At 45.2% G+C, this 26543-nt stretch overlaps 1 protein-coding gene across 1 annotated transcript; it reads left to right on the forward strand.

Annotated features, from left to right (window-relative positions):
• Positions 1–1027: 1027 nt before the first annotated feature.
• On the forward strand, positions 1028–25650 carry UTP14A (UTP14A small subunit processome component). The gene is made up of 15 exons (XM_032260170.1): positions 1028–1147; positions 2555–2630; positions 3769–3839; positions 4375–4439; positions 6261–6403; positions 7012–7167; positions 15171–15290; positions 15391–15485; positions 16656–16779; positions 16872–16949; positions 17387–17783; positions 21027–21418; positions 22143–22336; positions 22467–22566; positions 25237–25650. Exons 1-15 carry the CDS (start codon positions 1122–1124, stop codon positions 25513–25515), a joined length of 2316 nt encoding a protein of 771 aa, XP_032116061.1. The 5' UTR covers positions 1028–1121; the 3' UTR covers positions 25516–25650.
• Positions 25651–26543: the final 893 nt, after the last annotated feature.

The following is a 26543-nucleotide window of genomic DNA, read 5'->3' on the forward strand; positions in this document are numbered from 1 at the left end:
TTTTATTTAGCAACTTTGGGTGTCCCTGATCTTGTCCGGAGCAATTTCTGTGGAATAATGGGGGAAAGGCAAAACGGGATGGCTTAAAATGAAAAGAATGTTCTTGTCTATTATTTGTCTACAATCTCTAATTTTAAAAAAGATTATGAGGCCGGGTGCCGTGGTTCACGCCTGTAATTCCAACACTTTGGGAGGCCAAGGTGGGCAGATCACCTGAGGTCAGGAGTTCAAGACCAGCCTGGCCGAGGTGGCAAAACCCCTTCTCTACTAAAAATACAAATATTAGCTGGGTATGGCGGGCGCCTGTAATCCTAGCTACTCAGGAGGCTGAAGCAGGTTAATCGCTTGAACCCTGGAGTGGGGGGCTGGGGGGGTGGTGAGCCGAGATCACGCCATTGCACTCCAGCCTGAGCGACACAGCGAGACTCTGTCTCAAAAATAAATAAATAAAATTATTAAAAGTTGATGGGAGAAAAAAAGTTGTTTTAAAAAAATTTTAAGTTGATGGGCGGTTAGGAAGCGTAGCTACCGATGGCCCATTCTTGGATAAAATCTTTTGAGTCTGGAATGAAGAACAGAGCTGCAATTACAAGGGATCAAAAGAGATTTTTCCTTAAATGCAAGGAAACTTGTTTTGTTCACTATCGGATCGCCGGGTCCCAGCACAATCTGGCCCCTTAATGGGCATTCAATAAACCCTCGAGTTGACTGGTGGCAGGCTTGCAGGACACCGTCGCACAAGGACGGGCGCTGGATTAGGTAGGGACAAATGAAGGCGCGGTTTCAGCCCCTGACAGCGCAGCACCCTCGCCCTAAACTCACCCACCTTGGGCTGCGTGGAAACCAGGGGCCAGGAGCACAGACAGCGGCGCACCAGGGAAATACGGGGCGGGTGGAGAAAGGAAAACTCCACCCGCTGGCAGCCGTTTCATCTCCAGCCTCCCCGTTTTCTGCAGGCCCCTCCCGACACGGCTCCCTCTTCTCACACGCCTCGCACGGAACGGATGTGACGTCTCCGTCGCGAGCAATTGACGGAAGCAGAAATTGCTTTGCGGCCGGCACGGAAATTGCTTTCCTTCGGCTTCCGTTCTTGGTACATGTGAGAGAAGCGGGCTGCTGAGATGACTGCGAACCGGCTTGCGGAGAGGTGAGGGGCAGACGGGAAGGGGGATTCTCGGACTCGTTGGGGGCCGGGTTCCCCAGCTTTTGGGAAATGGGAGCCCCCTTTTAACAGATGGCAATGGTTCCCCTTAAGAACTGGCCACTCGTTCCTATTTTCCGCGATCCAGCCTTTAAAGCCCTTTTAATTTAATTTCATTCGCTTACTGCCCTCCTCACCGGTATAGCCGCATCCCTGTTGGTCCTGATGCTGCTTCTGCCTCCCCAGCTCATTTACTGTTGTACTTTCTTCATCACGTGACCCCTTTTCTTCCCTTTTTCTGCGGCCCGATCTAATCCTCTGCGCAAGCAGTGCAGGAGTTATAAACTCCTCAAATCTTGGAAACCTTTGCTGGTTGGAGTCATCCACCACGTTTTCACTCCTGTGATGTTTCGTGCCCCCACCCCCCACCCCTGGAACTAATTGTAGTCCCTTTAGTAATGTTGGCTTTGCAAATACTAATAATATACGCTGTTAGCTAACAGTAAGTTTTATGTTTGTGGGTACCAGTCTCCTTAGTTAAGCACCTACTTGCTAAGCAAGCCCCAGGGAAAATGGCTTACTCAGCTGCTTTTGACCTGTTTCTCCATTCCTGGAAACAAGTGATCAAGATGACACTTTTGATTAGGCTGCCTATCAAGGAGTCAAACGTGGAGGATGCTTAGAAATATTAATCGTGAGTCCGGGCATGGTGGTTCACGCCTGAAATCTTTGCACTTTGGGAGGCCTAGGCGGGAGGATTACCTGAGCTCAGGAGTTGGATACCAGCCTGGACAACACGAAGAAACCCCATCTCTACTAAAATACAAGAAATTAGCCGGGCAAAGCGGCCTGTGCCTGTAATCTCAGCTACTCGGGAGGTTGAGACAGGAGAATCGCTTGAACCTGGGAAGCAGAGGTTGCAGTGAGCCAAGATCATGCCACTGTACTCCAGCCTGGTTGACAGAGTGAGACTCCATCTCAAAACATACATATATATATGTATATATATCATGAAACTGCCTTGCCTCCAGGGCCAGCAACAGCATCTTTGGCCATATTATTCCAGGGTTTGACATTTGTATAGCTTCCTATAGGTCATAGGAAATGTTGTACCAATCACTGAAAAGTATTAGTTCTTTTGCATGCACTCTTGGAGGTGTTGCCTGACTTCAGTCTAAATTTCATGTCATGACAAGTTTCCAAAGGCTTTCACACTGCTTTATATATCTTCCAAGGGATAGGGCTATTCTGTGCTGAAGTTACAATGTTTTTGAGATTGTTTTAATAGATTAGACATTATTTCAAATGATAACATTTATTTCACTTCAACTTTTATTATAATTAAGGGATACATATGCAGGTTTGTTAGATGGTTATATTGCATGAACATTTCTTTGTTGCCTCTTTTAACAGCCTTCTGGCTTTGAGCCAACAGGAAGAACTAGTGGATTTGCCAAAAGACTACCTCTTGAGTGAGAGTGAAGATGAGGTGGGTGACAATTGCTAAACTGCCTTCAAAATTAGGGTAGAGAGCACATTCCTGGAAAGGAAAGGTGTGGCAATGTAAGATACTGTATAATATTAAGTGCTAAATTAGCCAGGCGTGGTGATGGTGGCATGTGCCTGTAATCCCAGCTACTATTGAGCCCAGGAGGTGGAAGTTGCAGTGAGCCAAGATCGTGCCACTGCACTCCAACCTGGTAACAGAGCAAGACTCCATCTCAGAAAAAAAAAAAACAAAAAAAACACACACACACGCACACACATGGTCCTCATGATATGTTTCCCCATTTCCCAAGTTTGGAATTCTGTAGAGTGTTATTTAATTATCTGACTGAAATATGCATACGTATTTTAAGCGGGATCTCCAACAGATGCTATAGGAATTCCAATTCTTTATTCTCCTGACAAAAAGAAAAAACCCAGGTTTTTTTCCCTGGGGTGGGGGGCACACAACATATCTATTAATAACAAGGAGGAGTTTTTTTCTTTTTTTCTGGTTGGTGTGTTCTTCCTAGGAAAAGGCAACTTAACTTGGAGGCCAGGTGCAGTGGCTCACGCCTGTAATCCCAGCACTTTGGGAGGCCAAGGTGGGCAGATCACTGGAGGTCAGGAGTTCAAGACCAGCCTGACCAACATGGTGAACCCCGTCTTTACTAAAAATACAAAAATTAGCCAGGCATGGTGGTTTGCGCCTGTAAGCCTAGCTATTCCGGTGGCTGAGGCAAGAGAATTGCTTGAATCCAGGAGGTGGTGGTTGCAGTGAGCCGAGATCGCATCACTGTACTCCCTCCTGGGCAAGACAGTGAGACCCTGTCTCAAAGAAAAAAAACCAACTTGGTAACTGGCTGTGACTTACACTATATGTCAGGGTTTCTGTGTTGGATGATACTATATATTTTATACAGAAACACCATTCTAAGCCCTTTTTGTCCCAAAGCAAGTTAGGACAGACGCATGACATTACCTCCTTTTTAGTTTGAGCTGGAATGCTTGCACACCAGACCTCTTCCAGTTCCCCAGTTCTCCACTGACCAAAAGTACGAGAGATTTTACGTGGGCCTCAGTTTCCATGTTGTCTTTTCCCTCCTGCTCATCCTGATAGTTTTTCTTTTTCTGTGTCTTAGGGGGACTGTGATGGAGAGAGAAAGCATCAGAAGCTTCTGGAAGCAATCAGTTCCCTTGATGGAAAGAATAGGTAACGTTTCCATCAGTTAGGGCAGATTATAACTAGCCGATTCCATGTGATTTCTTTGCAGCTAATATTTATTGAGTGCTTCATGTAAAGATCTTAATACCAGTGCCTAGCATATAGTAAGCATTATATAATTAACTGTTAGCTATTATTAGTCTTAGTGCTATTATTGTAAACATTCGAAGTCTTATTCCACATGAAAATCTTTTAAAGCATTGAGTAAACATTACTTAACCCCATTAGAGAAGTAAATTGACTTACCCCCAAGGTCACCTGGCTCATAAGTTGCAGCTTCAAGTGTGTTTGAATCTAAGTTCAATATGTTTTCCACTATGCTTACCTTGTAATAGAAGAGATGAGGGTTAGACAACCAAGTCCAAGTTAGGAACAGATTTCCTTGCTGCATCATGACAAAACCCGACCCTAGAAGAAATACAAGAAACCAAAGCCTTGTTTGAAGACAGAAGTGTTTGTCTCTCTCACCCCCAACCTCTATAAAACGTATCCATTCCTATTATATTGTTTGGCCTAATTTCAGGCGGAAATTGGCTGAGAGGTCCGAGGCTAGTCTGAAGGTATCAGAGTTCAATGTCAGTTCTGAAGGTAAGTTGAACAAAGGAAGATACCCATGCATGAAGCTTGTGGGGTTTCAAAGGCAAAGTGTTCACCTCACCCTCCAGGAACTGTTTTTGATGTGGTTAATGATGCATACCATAAATATCTGGGAGAGTGGGTGAAGAAGGGTAGTCAGATGCCCTTCAATTTCTTTCCATCTCTCAAAGCCTAGAAGGCTGTGGTCAAGGTCTCCTATAGAGTTTGATGAGATACTTCTAGGATAGAGGGACATGAATGAAGACAGCTGCCTCTTACTAACTTAGTCATAATTCATAGTTGTACAATTTCATTTTTATTTCAGTTCTCTTACAATGCTTCTAGTTAGGAGACAGCCCAATATTCTCTTCAGCCAGAGCTCAGAGAGGTCACGTCACTTATTCAAGGGCCTTCACCTAGTACAGTGTCAGTAGCAATATCAGGATAATAACTGTTGTGGTACCAAGGCTACAGCAGCAAATAAGATGTGAGCTCATAGGGCTTACATTCTAATGAAGGGAGACAATAAGAGAGGATGATGCAGTAACGTGACTAAGTGGCTACTTTAGAAGGGTTGGTCATGAAAGGCCCCGGAAGAGGCAAAATTGAAGCTGAGATGTGAACGACAAGTAAAGTCAGTCATGCAAAGATGGGGTGGGGGGGAAAGCATTTCAGGCCAGGGAACAGCTAGTGCAAAGGCTCTAAGGTAGAAACATGCACAGTATGTTGAAGAGTAGGAAAGTGGCCCCTGTGACAAAGGGTGGAGGGTAGGGGGTGACATGAGGTTAGAGAGGCAGGTGGGGACTAGATCTCATAGGGCTGTGTCCTTTAGGTAGATGAGATTCAAAGTATAAGGGGGAGTCATTGGAGGATTTTCAGCAGGGTCATGACATGCTGTGGATTATATTTTCTTCTTCTTTTTTTTTTTTTTGAGATGGAGTCTTGCTCTTTTTGCCCAGACTGGAGCACAGTGGCACGATCTCGGCTCACAGCAGCCTCCACTTTGCAGGTTCAAGCGATTCTCCTGCCTCAGGCTCCCAAGTAGCTGGGATTACAGGCGCCCGCCACCATGCCTGGCTAATTTTTGTATTTTTAGTAGAGACAGGGTTTTACCATGTTGGCCAGGCTGGTCTCAAACTCCTGACCTCATGATCCACTCGCCTCAGCCTCCCAAAGTGCTGGGATTACAGGCGTGAGCCACCGCACCTGGTCTGGTTTATAGTTTCAAAAGATCATTTTGGGCCGGGCGCAGTGGCTCACGCCTGTAATCCCCACTTTGGGAGGCCAAGGTGGGCAGATTGCTTTAGCCCAGGAGTTTGGGACTGGCCTGGGCAACATGGCAAAACCCCATCTCTACAAAAAATTAGCCAGGCGTGGTGACACGCACCTCTAGTGCCAACTACTTGGCAAGCTGAAGTGGGAGAATTGCCTGAGTCTGGGAAGCAGAGATGGCACCACTGCTCTCCAGCCTAAGTGACAGAGTGAGACCCTGTCTCAAAAAAAAAAAACAAAAAGATCTCTTTTTCTGTTTTTATTTTTGGCTGTTATGTGAAGAATGAATTGCAATGGTGCAAGAGTGGAAGCCCCAGGAGAAAAGCAACTGAGTTTTGAATAAATATTTTTCTGCTCTCTTCCATCCCCTAACACATTTGGGGTGAATGCAGAAGAGTGATAGTGTTGGCATGGCTAGAAATAGGAAATTGAAGTAAGAGGATTCTTCCTACTTCTGCACATTTGCCATCTACTGGCATTTTCTACTGAGGCTTCTCCCTACACTTTATTGAGATCTTGCCTCACTTCTTGGTCTGACCAGAAAGTTTGACCTTTCTACAGGATCAGGAGAAAAGCTGGTCCTTGCAGATCTGCTTGAGCCTGTTAAAACTTCATCTTCTTTGGCTACTGTGAAAAAGCAACTGAATAGAGTCAAATCAAAGAAGACTGTGGAGTTACCTCTTAACAAAGAAGAGATTGAACGGGTAAGCTACAGAGAAGGTGGTCTATTAAGGGAAAGAAATTGACTTGACAAGGGAAAACAGGGTAATATAAGAGAAAGAAGGGAAAGACCTGAAAAATGGGAGGAGGGGGAGCTGTGATTTCCCCACTATGGGTAAGATTAAAAATAATCTAGGAGTGCTGGGCACGGTGGCTCATACCTGTAATCCCAGCACTTTGGGAGGCCAAAGCAGGCAGATCACCTGAGGTCAGGAGTTTGAGACCAGCCTGGCCAACATGGTGAAACACCCTCTCGACTAAAAATGCAGAATTAGCCGGGTGTGGTGGCACATGCCTGTAATCCCAGCTACTTGGGAGGCTGAGGCAGGAGAATAGCTTGAACCAGGAGGTAGAGGTTGCAGTGAGCTGAGATCACACCATTGCTCTCCAACCTGGGTAACACGAGTGAAAGTCTATCTAAAAATAATAATAATCATCATCTAGGAGAAACTGCAGTCCTGAGAAGCAAGAGGTAACCTCTAGCATCCTGATTCTTGGGCTAAGAAACATTGCCTCCTAATTTTTTGTTAGTCCTTTGTGTGTGATACTTAATCTTGTGGCTCTTTCTTTTTATATACCTTGCCTGCTTCAGATCCACAGAGAAGTAGCATTCAATAAAACCTCACAAGTCCTCTCCAAATGGGACCCTATCGTCCTGAAGAACCGACAGGCAGAGCAGCTGGTTTTTCCCCTGGAGAAGGAGGAGCCAGTCATTGCTCCCATTGAACATGTGCTCAGTAGCTGGAAGGTGAGTACAACAAAATGAAACTGAACTTCACTGAAAGGTGAGATTTCGTAAGTTGGAGATTTCAGAGCCTGCAATTGATTTGTTTGGACATGTTCAGGTAAACCTCAGCTTAAGTCATTTTAGCTTTGTGCTTAGAAAGAAGGGGTTGCCCATCGTCATTGTCAGTCATGCAGTAACCAGTCACAATGGCCCTGTGATCACTTTTTTTTTTTTTTTTTGAGACAGAGTCTTACTCCATCACCCAGGCTGGAGTGCAGTGGCATGATCTCGGCTCATTGCAGCCTCCACCTCCTGGGTTCAAGCAATTCTGCCTTGGCCTCCCAAGTAGCTGGGATTACCAGCGTGTGCCAACACCCCCGGCTAATTTTTTTTGGATTTTTATAGAGACAGGGTTTCACCATGTTGGCCAGACTGGTCTCAAACTCCTGACCTCAAGTGATCCACCTACCTCAGTCTCCCAAAAGTTCTGGAATTACAGGCGTGAGCCAATGCACTCGGCCTCTGTGGTCACTTGTCATTTGCTTGTAGTATACAGTACTTGGCTATTCCCATGTTTTTGTGTTAAACTATGTGATTGCCAGCATAGCAGGAACATAATAATGTTTTCTTTTACCCCAGTTTTTTTTTTTTTTTTTTTTTTGAGACGGAGTTTCGCTCTTGTTACCCAGGCTGGAGTGCAATGGCGCGATCTCGGCTCACCGCAACCTCCGCCTCCCGGGTTCAGGCAATTCTCCTGCCCCAGCCTCCTGAGTAGCTGGGATTACAGGCACGCGCCACCATGCCCAGCTAATTTTTTGTATTTTTAGTAGAGACGGGGTTTCACCATGTTGACCAGGATGGTCTCGATCTCTTGACCTCGTGATCCACCCGCCTCGGCCTCCCACAGTGCTGGGATTACAGGCTTGAGCCACCGCGCCCGGCCCTTTACCCCAGTTTTTAAAAAGCATTTATAGCCACATTCTGAGCCTAGAGAAATCAGGAACTCGGTAGCATTCATTATACCTTAGTGAGGATATGTGAGCAACAGCCCTAAATTTGCCTGTACAGGAATACTGCATTAAAATATGATGTGTTGCTGGCAATGACTAGAACTTCAGCAGGTAACTTATGACTCTGAGCTGCAGGGCAGGGGTTGATGTTTTAGAGCTGGGTTTCCCAAACACTGACCCCTGACAAAGTTTCTGTTTGAACCAAAAGGATAATTGTAAGTATGTTTGTTTGGTGGGTGTAACGTTGCCAGTTCTTTTTTGTTATGAGGTTATTCTTTGTACTTTAATGGTGTTAAAATATCTTTTCTTCTAAGAAATTATGGTAGTAAATGATGGGATTGAGAGTGGAACGGTAGTTATGCTCTTAGCAGAATTAGAAGTTGGTAATCTTATGTTGGTCCCCAAAGTCTCGATGTTTAGTCTGAATAACTGCTTTAGAACAGCTAGCCTACTTTTCCAATACACCATTGGCATAGAGTCTATAATGGGCTGATTAGTCTTGAATAGATGCCCTCTTTGTGCTTCTCCTCTTTACTTTCCAAAAACCCAAAAATGGTAGTTTCTTAGGTGTTGGGAATTTGAGCTAATTGAGCTAATTAAAGTTAATCCAAGTAAACCTTGCTTGCCACAATAGCTAGAAATTGAGCGAGTAGTTGCTTATTACAGGGATAAGCTGTTTCTGATGTTTTTGCTGAAGTCACTACCATTCTCATTCTAGGAGGCTTCCTTTTCTACATGAAAGAGAGATCAGGTTTAAAGTGTGGCTGCAGGTAATACAATTTGTAGGATTCAAAAATAAAAAAGCATAGAAGATATGTAGTGAAAAGTTTGACTCCACCCATGTGTCCCATCTGATCATTTTTACCCCTATACTCACTCAGAAGTAACCACTTGCATAAGTTTGTTGTTGTTGAGTTTTGTTTCTTTTTTTTTTTTTTTTTGAGACAGTCTTGCTCGGTCACCAGGCTGGAGTGCAGTGGTGAGATCTCAGCTCACTGCAACCTCCGCCTCCCAGGTTCAATTGATTCCCCTGCCTCAGCCTCCTTGAGTAGCTGGGATTACAGGTGTATGCCACCACGCCTGGCTAATTTTTTGTATTTTAGTGGAGACGGAGTTTCACCATGTTGGCCAGGATGGTCTCAATCTGACCTCATGATCCGCCCGCCTCAGCCTCCCAAAGTTCTGGGATTACAGGTGTGAACTACCACGCCTGGCCTAGAGTTTTATTTCTATATTCATGTTTACCTCCTTTTTAAATCAAAAGAATGGTAGTATGCTACTACACACTGTACCACACCTCGCTTTTTCCAAATGACAGTGTAATCTTGGAGATAGCAGGAAAATACCAAGTGTGTTATTAAAAAGGAGATGGGGCTGTTTGCGGTGGCTCACGCCTGTAATCCCAGCACTTTGGGAGGCCGAAGTGGATGGATCACTTGAAGTCAGAAGTTCGAGACCAGCCTGGCCAACATGACAAAACCCTGTCTCTACTAAAAATTAAAAAATTAGCCAGGCATGGTGGCATGTGCCTGTAATCCCAGCTACTGGAAGGCTGAGGCAGAAGGATCGCTTCAACCCATGAGGCAGACGTTAGTGAGCCAAGATCGTACCACTGCACTCCAGCCTGGGCAACAGAGCAAGACTCCATCTCAAAAAATATATATCAGTAAATAAATAATTAAAACGAGATGATAGTGGAGGAGGTTACACTAAGAATAGCACAACCTCTCCAAGATAGAGTGAGGCTCAGATGCTGTACATTGACTATGCTGTGCCATTCATTCATTCTAAGACTGACATTTGAGAAATTATGCTAGTGGGGCACAGAGAAATAAGGAAGTGCTTAGTTCAGAAGGTGCTTTGTGGCTAGCAACTCCTAGGTCTCTCTTCACAACTTAGAGTGCAAAGTACCAATGACTAATATATGCTGTATTAGGGTTTCTGGAGATTGAAAATCAAGGCTCAGGCGAGGCAGGTGGATCACCTGAGGTCAGGAGTTCAAGACCAGCCTGGCCAACATGGTGAAACCTCATCTTTACCAAAAATGCATCAATTAGCTGGGCATGGTGGCACATGCCTGTAGTCTCAGCTACTGAGGAGGCTGAGGCAGGGGAATCTCTTGAATCCAGGAGGCGGAGGTTGCAGTGAGCCGATTGTGCCACTGCATTCCAGCCTTGGGGGACAGAGTGAAACTCTGTCTCAAGAAAAAAAAAAAAATCAGAAGTCTGTACTATAGTTTTGGTCCAGCTTCCTAAAATTTTGTTTAGCTACAAAGAATGAAATGAGATAATGTATGAGAAAGCATTGGTAAACTGCAAAGTGCTAGAAATGCTGTAAGGTAACTTCTTTCACCCCTCTCTCCTCACTATTCTCTGTCCACACTGGTATTTCCCAAGGCATTATCCTTGAAACCTTAGTCTCTCAGTATGTCCTCACAAGAGGAAGCACTGCTAGGAAATGGTGCATGCCCCTACTGGAGATTGCAGAGTCACAATATGCTTTATCATTTTAAAGGCTATGAAACAGGCCAAACATATGTGGTAGCTCACGCCTGTAATCCAGCACTTTGGGAGGCTGAGGCGGACAGATTACCTGAGGTCAGGAGTTCGAGACCAGCCCAACATGGCGAAACCCCGTCTCTACTAAAAAACATACAGAAATTAGCCAGACATGGTGGCTTATGCCTGTAATCCCAGTTACTTGGGAGGCTGAAGCATGAGAATCACTTGAACCCAGGAAGTGGAGGTGGCAGTGAGCCAAGATCACGCCACTGCACTCCAGCCTGGGCAACAGAGTAAGACACTGTCTCAAAAATAAAAATAAAGGCTATGAAAGAATGGTGAAGACACCTGTTGGATCTAATTTAACTTTATACAAGCTGACTTTATTAAAATTTCAATCAACTTTTCAGCCTTTAATGGGGGAAGCAAATCTTGTTATCTAATGAGGAATGTGCTTGGGGAACAGCTGGTCTGTCTCCACTGTTGCCGCCTCTTTCTCACCTTCTTCCTCACTGCCCTACTAAAACTTCTCTCAAAAAGCATTAGTGAGGGGCCTCCAAACTGCCAAATCGCAGGTCCTCTTAGTCTTTAGTGTATTTGACACCTTTGGCACGTTTCATTCTAAAACCTCTCCCCTCTGACTTCTGTGTCATACTCTGGGTATTTTCTCGCTCTGACTTTCCTTAGTCCTTTTTATTCTTGCTCTGTAAATTCCATAACTTTTGACCATCACTCAACCCCTTTGAAGCTCCAGTCTCATATTCCATGTGACTGGCAGGGATCACCTGGGTCTCCCATACGCACCTTAAACTTGAGTCCAGTCCAAAGTAAGCTTCGCATTTCCTTTCCCCAGACTTCCAAAACCTATACCACCCTCTTCAGTCTGCAACTCAGTTAACAGCAGAGCTCCCTACCCCAGTCACTTAGGTTGGAAACCTCAGTCATTTGATTCCTACTTGTCCCCTTCACTGTCCCCCTCTCCCCCAGCTTATAGGGGGCTAGGCCTGCAAATTCTGTCTCTGTAATAAACCTTAGGCCCCTATTTTCTCTTCAATTTCATTTTCACTGCCCTAATCGAGGCCCTCATCGAACCTTTCCTTTGGAACTTTACATACATCCCCTACACAATCACCAGGATTTTCTTGCTGCAGTACGAAACTGATCGTTGCTCTCCTGCTCAAAATCCTTCTAAGGCTGTTCACTTACAGAATAAAATAAAATTACCTAACATTTTAGCTGTGCTGGATAGCATGTTGTTCTGTTACATGCCATTCCTTTCCCTGTGTCTATGTTTTTGCTTATGCTCATCTGAATTTTTTTCCCACCTGACAGAATTGTACATAGGCCTAAAAGCCTAATTCAAAAAGTCACTTCCATGGCCAGGCGTGGTGGCTCACGCCTGTAATCCCAACACTTTGGGAGGCTGAGGCGGGCGGATCACCTGAGGTCAAGAGTTCGAGACCAGCCCGGCCAATATTGTGGGTAGTCCCAGCTACTCAGGAGGCTGAGGCAGGAGAATTGCTCAAACCCTGGAGGCAGAGGTTGCAGTGAGCCAAAATTGCACCACTGCACTCCAGCCTGGGCATCAGAGCGATACTCCGTCTCCAAAAAAAAAAAAGTCACTTCCTTCCCCAAGCCTAACCTACCTCCTTATAATATTTAATGGTGATTTCCTCTGTGATTACCCCTATAGAATAACATAGCAGTATGTTACTTAAGGGTAACACAAAGGGTATTTAACCCATTATGTTATGCTGTTTGTACTGTATGTGTCTCCGCTCTGAAAGGCTGTGAGCTCTATGAGGACAGGAACTATCTTAATCAATTGTGTATTCCTAGCACCCCACACAAGCACCTGGAATATAGCTATAATCAATAAATATTTGTAAATTGAATTGAATTGAAGGGACATTACAACATTGTAGTATAAATCACTTTGTAGCCTGTGATTGATCACTACTGCAGATCCTAAAAATGGAAGAACACGTATCTTTACTATTCAATAGAATAGCTTTATGGTTAAATCAATAGCATCATGTAACATGAGATAATGTGCGTTTATGCATTTGTCCAAATATTTGTAAGTTTAAGACTGACCATGATGTATATGGCTATTGAAGAAAACTACACATAATATGCATGTGAGGTTTGAAACCGGCTCTGTTGCCTAGGGCTGTCTTTGTGCCTTGCCAGAATGTGGACCATGGCATGATTGGCTGGATTGTTTAGCCATCCTCATGGTAGCATGTGGAATAACTGGTTTACAGTTCATTTGTTTCATATGTAAAGACTGTCTAGCATGCAAAATTAACTGGAAACTGAGGAATTACAGGCAAAGTTAGAAATTTAGGAGAGGTTAGATTTTTTTCTATTTTTCTATTTTTTTCAATTTGAACCATCAGGAAACAGGCTAATTACATGAAGGTCTTTTTATTTTTTCACCATAATAAATAGAGACAGGGTTTCACCATGTTGCCCAGGCTGGTCTCGAACTCGTGGGCTCAAGTGATCCTCCTGTCTCAGCGTCCCGAAGTGCTGGGATTACAGGCCTGAGCTACTGCGCCTGGCCGGTATTTTTTTTAAAGGCAATATCCTTTTGTGCTCAAGAAATTAAAACACACACCGCACCACAAACTACATTTGAAGACTGTGCCAAAAAATGCCATGTTTTTTTTTTTTTTTTTTTTTTTTTTTTTTTTTGAGACGGAGTTTCGCTCTTGTTACCCAGGCTGGAGTGCAATGGCGCGATCTCGGCTCACCGCAACCTCCGTCTCCTGGGTTCAGGCAATTCTCCTGCCTCAGCCTCCTGAGTCGCTGGGATTACAGGCACACGCCACCATGCCCAGCTAATTTTTTGTATTTTTAGTAGAGACGGGGTTTCACCATGTTGACCAGGATGGTCTCGATCTCTTGACCTCGTGATCCACCCGCCTCGGCCTCCCAAAGTGCTGGGATTACAGGCTTGAGCCACCGCGCCCGGCAAAATGCCATGTTTTTTCTCATTTTCTTTTATCAGTAATTAATGATACCAACAACACTTACATGCATGGTTTATAGCAGTTGGCTATGGTCAAAAAAAGTTGGGCTTCCCCTATGAGACATTTGCAGATCTATTTTCTAGGTATACCATCAGTGGCAAATACTGCTTATCTTAAGATCTAACCTCACAGGGTGCAGTGGGTTCACGCCTGTAATCCCTGCACTTTGGGAGGCTAAGGCAAGAGGATTGCTTGAGGCCAGGAGTTTAAGACCAACCTGGGCAACGTGGCAGGATCCTGTCTCTACAAAAAATAAAAAAAATTAGCCAAGTGACTTCCAGTTGTGGTCTCAGCTGCTCTGGAGGCTGAGGCAGAAGGATTACTTGAGCCCCAGAGGTAGAGGTTAGAGTGAGCTGAAATTGTGCCACTGCACTCCAGCCTGGATGACAGACTAAGGTCCTGTCTCAAAAAAATAAATCTAACCTCCTCTTCCCTCTAGAAGTATTCTAAAAGAAGGCTTATGATACAAATTTGAGATTCACAACTATAAAGTAATAGTTATGTGCTTCAAATGATACATAATAATACAGGGACTCTAGGGCAACCTGCCTGGATTCTTAAGAGAATGGAAATTTTCAACATACATTGGTAACCTGAACACAGTGATCCCCTCACCAGTATTAGAGAGTAGCCTCAGTGTCTCCCTGCTAAAGTTGTCTTTTTTTTTTTTTTTTTTTTTTGAGACGGAGTCTCACTCTGTCACCCAGGCTGGAGTGCAGTGGCGCGATCTCAGCTCACTGCAAGCTCTGCCTTCTGGGTTTAGGCAATTCTCCTGCCTCAGCCTCCCAAGTAGCTGAGACTACAGGCGCGTGCCGCCACACCAGGCTAATTTTTTTTGTATTTTTTAGTAGAGATGGGGTTTCACCATGTTAGCCAGGATGGTCTCAATCTCCTGACCTTGTGATGTGCTCACCTTGACCTCCCAAAGTGCTGGGATTACAGGCGTGAACCACCACACCCGGCTGAAATTGTCTTACATAAGAATCAAATATGGCTGGATGCAGGGGCTCATACCTGTAATCCCAGCACTTTGGGAGGCTCAGGTGGGTGGATCACCTGAGGTCAGGAGTTTGAGACCAGCCTGACCAACATGGAAAAACCCCGTCTCTATTAAAAGTACAAAATTAGCCAGCCGTGGTGGCACATGCCTGTAATCCCAGCTACTCAGGAGGCTGAGGCAGGATAATTGCTTGAACCTGGGAGGCAGAGATTGTGGTGAGCCGAGATTGCACCATTGCACTCCAGCCTGGGCAAAAAGAGCAAAACTCTATCTCCAAAGATAAAGAAGAATCAAATAAGGCTTTATTTACACTGCTGACAGGAAGACTGGAACCCCCATTTTTTGCTGTAACAGCCAATCCTGTCCACTTATGATTCCAATTATAGTGTCATAAGTTAGAGAATCATAGGAATGTGAAGACAGAAAGCTATAAGAGCAAGGCTTAAGACTCAGAATGTTTTGTTACTTCTTTAAGGCAAGAACTCCCCTGGAACAAGAAATTTTCAACCTCCTCCATAAGAACAAGCAGCCAGTGACAGACCCTTTACTGACTCCTGTGGAAAAGGCCTCTCTGCAAGCCATGAGCCTGGAAGAGGTAAGTGTGTCATACGCCCTTGAACATACCCAGGCATGTCACGCCTCTCCTAGCATTTGTCCTCTGACCCAGGTCTCACTGTCAATGTCATTTGTTGTAGGCAAAGATGCGCCGAGCAGAGCTTCAGAGGGCCCGGGCTCTGCAGTCCTACTATGAGGCCAAGGCTCGAAGAGAGAAGAAAATTAAAAGTAAAAAGTAAGGAGGCCCCTGTGAACTGGACTTGGGTTCCACAGAAGAAAGTCATGTGGCTCATCATGAATTCTTTGGAGTGAACCTTTGATGCGGCAACTAGAGTCATGTAGATGAGGTCCCAAACAGGAATGACTAGCCTCTTTTTTCCCACCAAAACAACCTCCTACAGTTTTGCCAAAAGGAGGAGTATTCAGTTACTTTCTCTCCCTTCCAAGGCATCAGAGTGGTTCTGCAGAATGAATTCAGAGCTGTTGAGGCCAGTAGGGCTTCCTTCCTGCCTTTTTGCCTCTTTGAAACTGAAACTTGTTCGGCTGGGTGTGGTGCCTCATGCTTGTAATCCTAGCACTTTGAGAGGCTGAGGTGGATGGATCACTTGAGCTCAGGAGTTCAAGACTAGCCTGGGCAACATGGCAAAACCGGCCAGGCATGGTGGCTCACGCGTGTAATCCCAACACTTTGGGAGGCCAAGGTGGGCGGATCACTTGAGGTAAGGAATTCAAGACCAGCCTGGACAACATGGCAAAACCCCATCTCTACTAAAAATACAGAAATTAGCTGGGCATTGTGGCAGGTGCCTGTAATCCCAGCTACTTGGGAGGCTAAGGCAGGAGAATTGCTTGAACTCGGGAGGTGGAGGTTGCAGTGAGCCGAAATCACACCATTGCACTCCAGCCTGGGTGTCAAGAGTGAAGCTCCATCTCAAAAAAAAGAAGAAGAAGAAAAATTTGCAAAACCCCCATCTCTACAAAAAATACAAAAATTAGTCAGGTGTGGTGATGTGCACCTGTAGTCCCAGCTACTTGGGAGGCTGAGGCAGGAGGATCGCTTGAACCCAGGAGGTGGAGGTTGCAGTGAGCCAAGATCACGTCACTGCACTCCGGCCTGGGTGACAGAGTGAGACACTGTCTAAACAAAGAAAAAGTTCTACTCCTCCCTTGAGCTATAGAGGCAGACTCTTTGAGCCGCAGAGGTCTACCTGAGGACTGTGGGTACCAAGAGTCTTGCCAGTCCTCTCAGGTCCCAAACTGACTCCCTACAGCCAACTAGCTCTGTGATGCCCATTCCAGCCCCCTGCCTTGGGAAACCCATTGGGTGATATGGGTACTTGTGCCTACGACATCACTGCTTCAGTTAAATTGCTAAACTCTTCCCTCCTACCCTCTTACCTTACAGGTATCACAAAGTCGTGAAGAAAGGAAAGGCCAAAAAAGCCCTAAAAGAGTTTGAGCAGCTGCGGAAGGTTAATCCAGCTGCAGCACTGGAAGAACTGGAAAAAATTGAAAAGGCCAGAATGATGGTGAGACTGCCTCTTGCCCTACCCTTACCGTTTTCAACCAGCTTTCCTTGAAAGGCACTAAAGGTCGAAATCTCACTCTTCTTTCTTTTTAGGAAAGAATGAGCCTTAAGCACCAAAACAGTGGGAAATGGGCCAAATCAAAGGCAATTATGGCCAAATACGACCTGGAGGTAAGAGACCCTTTGGGTGAGAGCAGATCTGGAATTGGAGGATGCTAGCAGAAGCAGAGTTGGGAAAGAGCCATGAGGATGGATGGAAAACCAGGAATCTAAAAAAGGCATCAGAGAAATCTCTAAGGCAGAAAGGAAAATGACCAGGAACAAGGTGGAAAAGGAGAGATGAAAGGGAAACAGCATTGAAGGCAAGTCCAAAAGGGGAGAGGAGCTTTTTAAAATCTTATTTCACCTGTTGATTCCATAAGGACAAAGAATTTGCCTTCCATTTTATACCATAGCTATTAACACAGCATTGTATGTGCAGTTTAAACAGTGGGTACCAGTAAGAAATACCAAGTCAAATTGAGAGGAGGCAGCTTTATGAAATGGACCGGGAAAGGTGTTATTGTGGTCACTAATGACAAGGCTCTCATGCTGTGACTTTCCTCCAGGCTCGCCAAGCTATGCAGGAACAGTTGACCAAGAACAAAGAACTGACACAGAAACTCCAGGTAGCCTCTGAGAGTGAGGAAGAGGAGGGAGATGGAGAAGAAGTGGAAGAACTCCTTGTCCCTGATGCAGTGAATGAAGTGCAGATGAATGTGGACAGACCGAATCCCTGGATGCTCAGGAGCTGCACCAGTGACACCAAAGAGGCTGCAACCGAGGAGGAGGTCCCTGAGCAGCTGCCAGAGCCTGAGGCCCACGAAGTTTCTGAAAGCGAGGGAGAAGAAAGACCAGTGGCAGAGGAAGACATTTTGTTGAGAGAATTTGAGGAAAGGCGATCCCTTAGAAAAAGATCTGAGCTCAACCAGGATGCTGAGCCAGCAGGCAGTCAAGAAACAAAAGGTGAGCTGTGATCAAATGGAAAGGCGGACTTCCTAGTGCTATGGACAGACTACGGGAGAAAAAAATGTCCACCCACACACACACTGCATAGTGATTAGGCTCTGGGGACTTGCAAGAGTGTGTGCACTGGATCCCTGAGAAGAATTAGATTCATAACTATTTTTCTTCAAAGGCATTTAATAAGCAGTCATCTGCATGGCCATGCAATGTGTTCAGGCAAGTTTTCTGTTCTTGGGGGCTTACAGCCTTTAGAAAGCCATAATAACTAAACCATCCTCGAAGGCAGGGTATGAGTTAGTGTTCCTGGTACCCACACACCAGGGAGAAGTATGTGTGGTAGAATGGCGAATCTGAACGTCTGTTCACACCTATACAAACAGGTAGGTAGATTTTGAGGCACTGTGAAACATTCTAATTGCTGGAGTTTATTTGTTTGTTAGTTAAGTAGGAGTAGCATTTTTGGCAGTTCTTGATACTAGTTTATGTGTGTCTATATGGGGTGAGACTTTACAGAATGAATGACTCCACGGGGCTACATGGCAAATTAGAATAGTGACTCTATGCTCAGGCTTTATCTGTACGTTGTATTTTCTACGTGTTATCTTGAAGAGTTCTTATTAACAGCGTTAGCACCTGTGAGATTGGTCAGAGAGTTCCCATTCTGGCAATAAAACAGGACACTAAAAAGCCTGCCTAGGAAACTACCTACATTGAGAAATAATTTGGCTATCTGGACAAATTATCAGGTCTAGTTCAGTTCCACATAGGAATGCATTTAGATGATGGCAAAAATCTGGTTTTCAATGGCAAAAAATTATCTTTCCTACTTTTTTTTTGTTTAAGAGACGGGGTTTTGCTCTGTCACCCAGGCTGGAGTACGGTGATGCAATCATACCTTACTGCAGCCTAAGACCTCCCAGTCTCAAGCGACCCTCTTGGCTCAGCCTCCCAGCTCGCTGGGACTACATGCCTGTGCCACCATGCTGAGCTAAGTTTTTGTAGAGACTGAGGTTTTGCTCTGTTGCCCAGGCTGGTCTTGAATTCCTGGCCTCAAGCTATCCTGTCACCTCAGCCTCCCAAAGTGTGAGGATTACAAGTATGAGCCACTGCACCCAGCCTCCCTTTTTTTCTCCTTTTTTTTTCTTCAGGTTTCCACATACAAAAAATTATTTTAAAAGAGTTATCATTTAGAATGTGTTGTAGGGACCTTTACTTAAGGGTTTTGGCTGGATGTTTCTAGGATTAATAGTTGCAAGTAGTCACTTCTGAGGGAATTTTGGAAAGCAGCACAGCAGGCTGAGATTGTGGGGGTGTCTGTATATGATCACAGGACCCTAGTGGCTTCCTCATGAGCCCCCTCAACAACTGGCCATCTAGCTAAATGTGCAGAGCAGTTCACTGTGATATGAAAGTATGAAAGATAGATTTGGGCCGGGCGCAGTGGCTCATGCCTATAATCCCAGCACTTTAGGAAGCCAAGGCAGGCGGATCACAAGATTAGGAGATCAAGACCATCCTGGCTAACATGGTGAAACCCCATCTCCACTAAAAATACAAAAAGCCGGGTGTGGTGGCAGGCACCTGTAGTCCCAACTATTTGGGAGGCTAAGATAGGAGAATTACTTGAACCCGGGAGGCGGAGGTCGCAGTGAGCTGAGATCGAGCCATTGCACTCCAGCCTGGGCGACAGAGCAAGACTCCATCTCAAAAAAAAAAAAAGAAAAGGTAGATTTGGATTTCCTTGGACAGTAAGTAAATTGAATTTTCTTAAACCTTCCAAGATTGTCCTACAATACTGGAAAGTCACGGACTCCAATGAAAACGAGCAAGGAAACTTGATTCTTGAGAAATAAACATGCCTATGTCCACAGGCCAGATCTAAGGAGCTACAATGGCTTCATGGCAAAGCTAGAGAGCAGGATCAACTTGGGAATGGGGCAACTTGAATCAATGCAAAGGACAGTTTAGAAGCATGACACTGCCATGCTTCCCTCCAGACTCTCTTTTTTTTGGGGGGGGGAACAGGTCTCTGTCAGCCAGGCTAGAGTACAGTGGTGTAGCCTCTGCTCACTGCAAGCTCTGCCTCCCAAGTTCAAGCAGTCCTCCTGCCTCAACCCCCAAGTAGCTGGGATTACAGGCCTGCACCACCATGCCCAGCTAATTTTTGTATTTTTAGTAGAGATGGGATTTCACCATGTTGGTCAGGCTGGTCTCAAACTCCTGGCCTCAAGTGATTCACCCACCTCGGCCTCCCACAGTTCTTTGATTACAGGTGTGAGCCACTGCGCCCAGGCAGCCCCTCCAGACTCTTGATACTAGTGTTATTTGCTTAGATGTTGACAGTAGAAGTGTGAGCTACATCGACTAGATAAAGCAGCTGCTTTACCCCTTGGCTCAGCCATAGCAGATTATGAAATACTGCTTTAAGATATGAAGTAGAAATTCTTGAGTCAAGATAAAATCCTGGATAAAGTTTTTACAAGCAGTAAAGCATATATTACGATGAAATTACATTTGGAAGCCACATGTTAAAGTGGCTTCCTTTTTTAAAATTTGAAACTTAGGGCAGTCTTCCCAAGCAGGGTTTACTGCACAGGGAACTTAAGCCACAGTCCCAGTTATACAGTGAGTCACTGGCAAAACTGGGAATAGGACCTAGGATATCTTCTTTCCAACATGCTACTGGTTTTTTTTTTTTTTGAGTTTTTTTTGTTTTTCATTTTTTTCTCTGTTTGAGACAGGACTTGCCCTGTGGCCCAGCCTAGTATCCAGCGACACCATCACAGCTCCCTACAGCCTTGACCTTCCGGCTCCAGTGATCCTCCCAGCTTAGCCTCCCAAGTAGCTGGGACTACAGATGCACACTGCCATGCCTGGCAATTTTTGGGGGGCAGGGGGGTGCTGGTAGAGATGAGTTACTGATTTCTTATGTGTTGCTCAGGCTGGTCTCGAACTCCTGGGCTCAAGCAATCCTCCCCACTCAGCTTCCCAGAGTGCTGGCATTACAGGTGTGACACACCATATCTGACATCTTACATGCTACTTTTAATTGCCAAACTCCATTGCCTGCTATAATTAGTGTACTCTCTAGGAGATCCCATATGCAGAATCTTCTTTTCCCCACTTGTCCTTGTTAGAATGCATTATGTGGTACCTAGCACTCACTGGGTGCTCAACAAATGCTTACTGACCAGGCAACATACAAACCTCCTTTTCAGACAGCTTTCATTCTTTTTCCCCCAGATTCTAGTAGCCAGGAGGTGCTGTCCGAATTGAAGGCACTGTCTCAGAAATTGAAGGAAAACCATCAGTCCAGGAAGCAAAAAGCAAGTTCAGAGGGGACTGTTCCCCAGGTCCAGAGAGAGGAACCTGCCCCAGAAGAAGAAGAGCCCCTGTTGCTACAGAAGCCAGAAAGAGTACAGATGCTGGAAGAGCTAGAAAAAGAAGAATGTTTTCAAAATAAGGAGGTTTCCAGACCTGTGTTAGAAGGGCATTGGTCAGAGAAGACCCCAAATAATCACCCTGATGCCCCTAAGGAGAAGAAAAAGAAGGAGCAAATGATTGACCTACAGAACCTCCTAACCACACAGTCTCTCTCGGTGAAGTCTTTGGCAGTTCCCACAATAGAGATGCTGGTGAGCAAAGCCAGGGTCGTGGGCCATTGTGGGGGATCAGAGCTGGTTCAGAAAGTATCTTTCTTGCACAAGGAGTAATGAAGCTTTGTTTTGCTGGGGGCACATTTCAGCAGTTGAGAAGTCCAGCATAGTATAGGGTCAGGCTAGTCCCAGTGATGTTTTAATAGATGCAGGTATGTGGGTGCTGCCAAGACCACCATTTCCTAAATCCTGATCCACCAAAACTTCTCTGGGGTAACTCTAAAACTGCCCTCAGAGGAAAGAGGGAGTAACTCAGAGCTCTGACCAGATCCCAGGCAGGACAACTTGAAGGTGAGTCGTTGAGCTGTTGCCAAAGTTATACTCAGTGGGATCTCAAATGATCTAAGACTCCCCAGTTAATTTGAAACTTAAAGGGAGGCATCCTGGTACCTGTCTTTTCAAGGATATAAGCTAGAGGAAGCCCACAGTCTAGCCACTTAGAGCTCCTGCTGCTATCACAGGCCATTCCTTCCTCCACCCTGCAGCTTCCTTACTGAAAAGTTTAAAATTGTGTCATATGATAATGAGCTAGGGATATTTACCCTAGAGAGAAAAAAATTGGAGCATGATTGCCTACGATTGGTTTGTATCGCAAGACCATCATTATTCAGCACTTCCCCCTAGGGGGCGCTAAAATTCAAGCGTTCTAGCCATGAGCCACAGCTCGTTGGCCAAGCTGTAGCTCTCGCTTGTTTCTTCCCAGGAAGATGAAGTGGAGAGAAACCAAAGGCAGATGATAAAGGAAGCTTTCGCTGGGGATGATGTCATCAGAGATTTCTTGAAAGAGAAGAGGGAAGCTGTGGAGGCCAGTAAGCCAAAGGACGTGGACCTGACACTACCTGGCTGGGGCGAGTGGGGTGGTGTGGGCCTAAAGCCCAGTGCCAAGAAAAGACGCCGGTAAGAACACAGAAGAAAGCCTGTCAAAAGGGCACCAGGTTCTCCCCCCCTCGCCCTTCAGTGTCCTCCCTTCCCTTTTGACTAAGTCCTTAATACTCCTAGTCAGATGTCCTGTGGTTTTGCCTTCCAGGTTTCTCATTAAAGCCCCTGAGGGTCCTCCAAGAAAAGATAAGAATTTGCCAAATGTGATTATCAATGAGAAGCGTAACATCCACGCAGCGGCTCATCAGGTGAGAGCTTAGAGCTCTTTAGCTGCCTGCTCGTTACTGCCTGGCTCTCTTGCTTGAAAAGATTATTCCAATGATCGTGGTCAAGAGGAACGTGTGGTCTTGACCACAAAATCAACTCTCTTGTTTTCACTGAATGGCTATTAGATGGACCATTTCAGATAGACTATGCTGTTTTAATTACTGGCCAGTAAAAAAAGTTTAGAGTCAAGGTAATACTCAAACAGAGGCTATGAGGTTTGAGCTGTATCTTAAGAAAAATGAAGACAAACCGGTACTTGTTCCGGAGAATGAGAAGATTGTAAGTTGTGTCACATGATAATGAGCTAGGGATGTTTACAAGAGAAAAGAAAAGTTGAATGTGATTACAGTGTTCGAGTATATTGAAGGTTATTGTATGAAGTCACATAAAGTAGAAGTTAAAGGAGATAAAGAATTCAAGGCTGCTCTGGGAGCATGAGTATGAGTAAAGGGGACTCAGGAATGAAATTGGACTAGATGATCTTTATGTTCCTTTCAATTCTGAGATCTGTCCCCAGCCAGTATAATATTGAAATGAGTTACATCTTTTCCCCTGAAGAAATAAAGAACTAATGGGCACAGAACAGAGGTAAGAAGATGTACATTTCAATAACATTCTGTTTGATCTTATTTTGTGAACCAATCACTGCAGAAACTGGATTGTAACCACTGCTGTCCCAATTAAGGATCTATAACTAGAAAATAGGCAGTTACGGGATAAGGGAAGGGGGCAAGGGTGCTTCAGTGGGCCAGGATTCCAGGTGATGGGCAGAGTATGGCACTCAATAAAGACCACCCTTTCCTTCCACGGGTCTTATCTGTTTGTTTTTTAATACAGTCATGGCAAACTGACAGAGTTTTCCAGGAATCTCCCCCGATTTTCATCTTTTTAATAAGTTGCTGCAGGTTCCAACATGCAGTAGAATAAAGTGCTTCAAGGTGCCTAGGGGGATCTTTTGAGACTGAATACTTGGTCCAGGTGTTCTCTTTCTGTTGCCCTGGTTGACAAGCACAGATGTAGCCATCAGCCCAAATAAGACATTCCCTTAACTTAAAGAAAATCTGTTTCCTTCGCTACTACCAGGACCATGTAAGTACAGGTAAGAGAGTACTTAGTTCTCTTGAGTATTCCACTGAATATTTCCAAAGACTACTGATTTGGGTTTTTTTGTTTGTTTTTTCAGACGGAGTCTCACTCTGTCACCTAGGCTGGAGTGTAGTGGCACGATCCCAGCTCACTGCAACCTCCACCACCCAGGTTCAAGCAATTCTCATGCCTCAGCCTCCTGAGTAGCTGGGATTACAGGCATGCACCACCACACGCGGCTAATTTTTGTATTGTTAGTAGAGACGGGGTTTCACCATGTTGGCCAGGCTGGTCTTAAACACCTGACCTCAAGTGATCCGCCTTCCTTGGCCTCCCAAGGTACTGGGATTACAGGTGTGAGCCACCGTGCCCTGCCAAAGACTACTGATTTTTACATCCCCATTTTCTGCTTATATGTTTTTCCTCCTTTCACCATTGGGGAAGTGTTGAAAGATTTTTTTTTTTTTTAGATGGAGTCTGGCTCTATCAGCAGGCCGGAATGCAGTGGCACGATCTCAGTTCACTGCAACCTCCACCTCCTAGGTTCAAGCAATTCTCCTGCCTCAGCCTCCCGAGAAGCTGGCAGGCACCCACCACCACATCCAGCTAAATTTTTGTATTTTTAGTAGAGACAGAGTTTCACCATGTTGGCCAGGATGGTCTCGATCTCTTGACCTCGTGATCTGCCTGTGTCGGCCTCCCAAAGTGCTGGGATTATAGGCATGAGCCGCCACACCTGCCTAAAAGATTATTTAAATATCTGAAGGTAGTAATGTGGTGGAGGAGTACCAGGCAAGGAAACAGGAGCTGTGGGTTCTGTTCTCCAATGCTGCTCCTCATTTACTTAGGTCCATCACTTCCCCCCTCTAAGCCTAATCTTCAGGCCAAGGGAGATGACCATTGCCAATATCTAGGGCCTTCCAGCTCTACACTTCTGTGATGCCAAAAGAAGATGAAGCTAAGTGTAACAGCCTGGTAGAGTTCAGGATTCCAGTTCCTTAAAACATCAATCCTAAGAGAGGGAAGGAGAAGACTGAGAGCATAAAGAGGGTAGAAAAGACATGAAATTCACAGGGATACACAAAGTTGTAGGTTCTTGCAGTCACAGTGTTATATAGGAAAACTCACTGTGGGACAACAGCCCTGGAGCTCCTACAGCTAGACAGGGACAGTGTCGCTTGTAATTCCAGCTACTTGGGAGGTGGAGGCTGCAGTGATTGGAGATCACCCCACTGCACTCCAGCCTGGGCAACAGAGTGAGACTCTGTCTCAAAAAAAAGGGGGGGGCAGTGTCGGGGTGGTTTTTCAGACCCTAAATTGTTGAATAGGGGATCCAGAGCCAACTTAGTCCTCCCCCCCCCCCCACTCCCAGTGTCATCAAGCAGATTGGACTCCTAAGGGCAGATGGGAGCACTGGGATGCCTTGATCTCTCAGTCTCTTCACTTGCAGTCATCATGTGGAACCGTGGTCTGTACCAAAACAGTGCCTGATGAGAGCTGCCATTCCAGTATACAACTGCACCCCAGGCCTGCCTCATAGCAAATCATTCTTCCTTCCTTCCCAGGTACGAGTGCTTCCATATCCATTTACCCACCATCGACAATTTGAAAGGACTATTCAGACCCCTATAGGATCCACGTGGAACACCCAGAGAGCTTTCCAAAAGCTGACTACTCCTAAGGTCATCACCAAGCCAGGCCATATCATTAAGCCCATAAAAGCAGAGGATGTGGGCTACCGGTCTTCCTCAAGGTCGGACCTTTCTGTCATACAGAGGAATCCAAAACGGGTCACCACGCGTCACAAAAAACAGCTGAAGAAAAACTGTAGATTGAGTTGCTAGAGGAGTGACAGCCAGGAGCCCTGACTCCACTTCCTTTGGTCCAGTTTTACTCTGCTACAAGGCAGATTCCAAAACTGGCTCAGCACCTTGCATGTAGTTGAGCCACATTTTAAAAATAAAGGCTTTTTTAATCTATTTATCTGGAGTATATGTTGTGTTGTCCCCCAGTGAAATCATTTCGTCAAGCCAGACACCTATGGACGCTCCAATATTGCATTTCTCTAGTTGCACTTGTCAGGGGCACTTCTTTGTCTTACCAAGTATTATGTAGTTGGTCCTAAATCAAAATGGAGAAAATTCATTGTAGTCTGTGATCTTAAATATATCACATCAGATATGATCCACCATTAATTACTGCCAACTTGAAGAGACAGGGTTAATTATGATAAAACATTCTATATTTTGACCTCTGAGCCTAGGAAGAAGATGTACAAACCCTGCAATTGGATTCTGTCCTAGACTGATCCTAAGACCAGCATGGTGCTGAAGCTGGGTTCTTTCCCCACAAGTCTAGCAACTGTCATTTTTTTTACATGTGTGAGCTTTCCCAGCTTGTACAGGCTGCTGTCTACAATATCATGTATATAACCTTTTCTCAGAAGACCGGGAGATTTTACCCTTATTTTGTAGATAAATGTAGATGTGATTTCAGAAGTAAACCTCTATTGCTTTTCCTTCCTAACTCAGGGCCCGCTCCTCACCATTGATTGAAAGTATAGTTTATTCAAGCGTTGCTTTGCTATATGACAGTTCACATGGGCTTCTCAGCTCTGAGGAACTTGGTCTGCCTTTGGATGACAAGAAATATATGGAAAGATTCGCTGCAGCCGAGCTTCCTAACAAGGAATTTGGGAAACACCTTTGGTTTCAAAATGACACCATGACTGCACCTTGCCTCCTGCCTTGGAGGTTCAGTCCCATACCCAACATTTTTAAACCAAAGTGGGTTCACTTTTGTGTCACAGGCCCCTCTAAAAATATGTTGAAATTTATGAACCGTCTCCAGAAACGTGCACACACACGCTTGC

The sequence above is a fragment of the Sapajus apella genome, unplaced genomic scaffold (assembly GCF_009761245.1).
Source record: "Sapajus apella isolate SASKATOON/1434 unplaced genomic scaffold, GSC_monkey_1.0 scaffold115, whole genome shotgun sequence".
Lineage (NCBI taxonomy): Eukaryota > Metazoa > Chordata > Mammalia > Primates > Cebidae > Sapajus > Sapajus apella.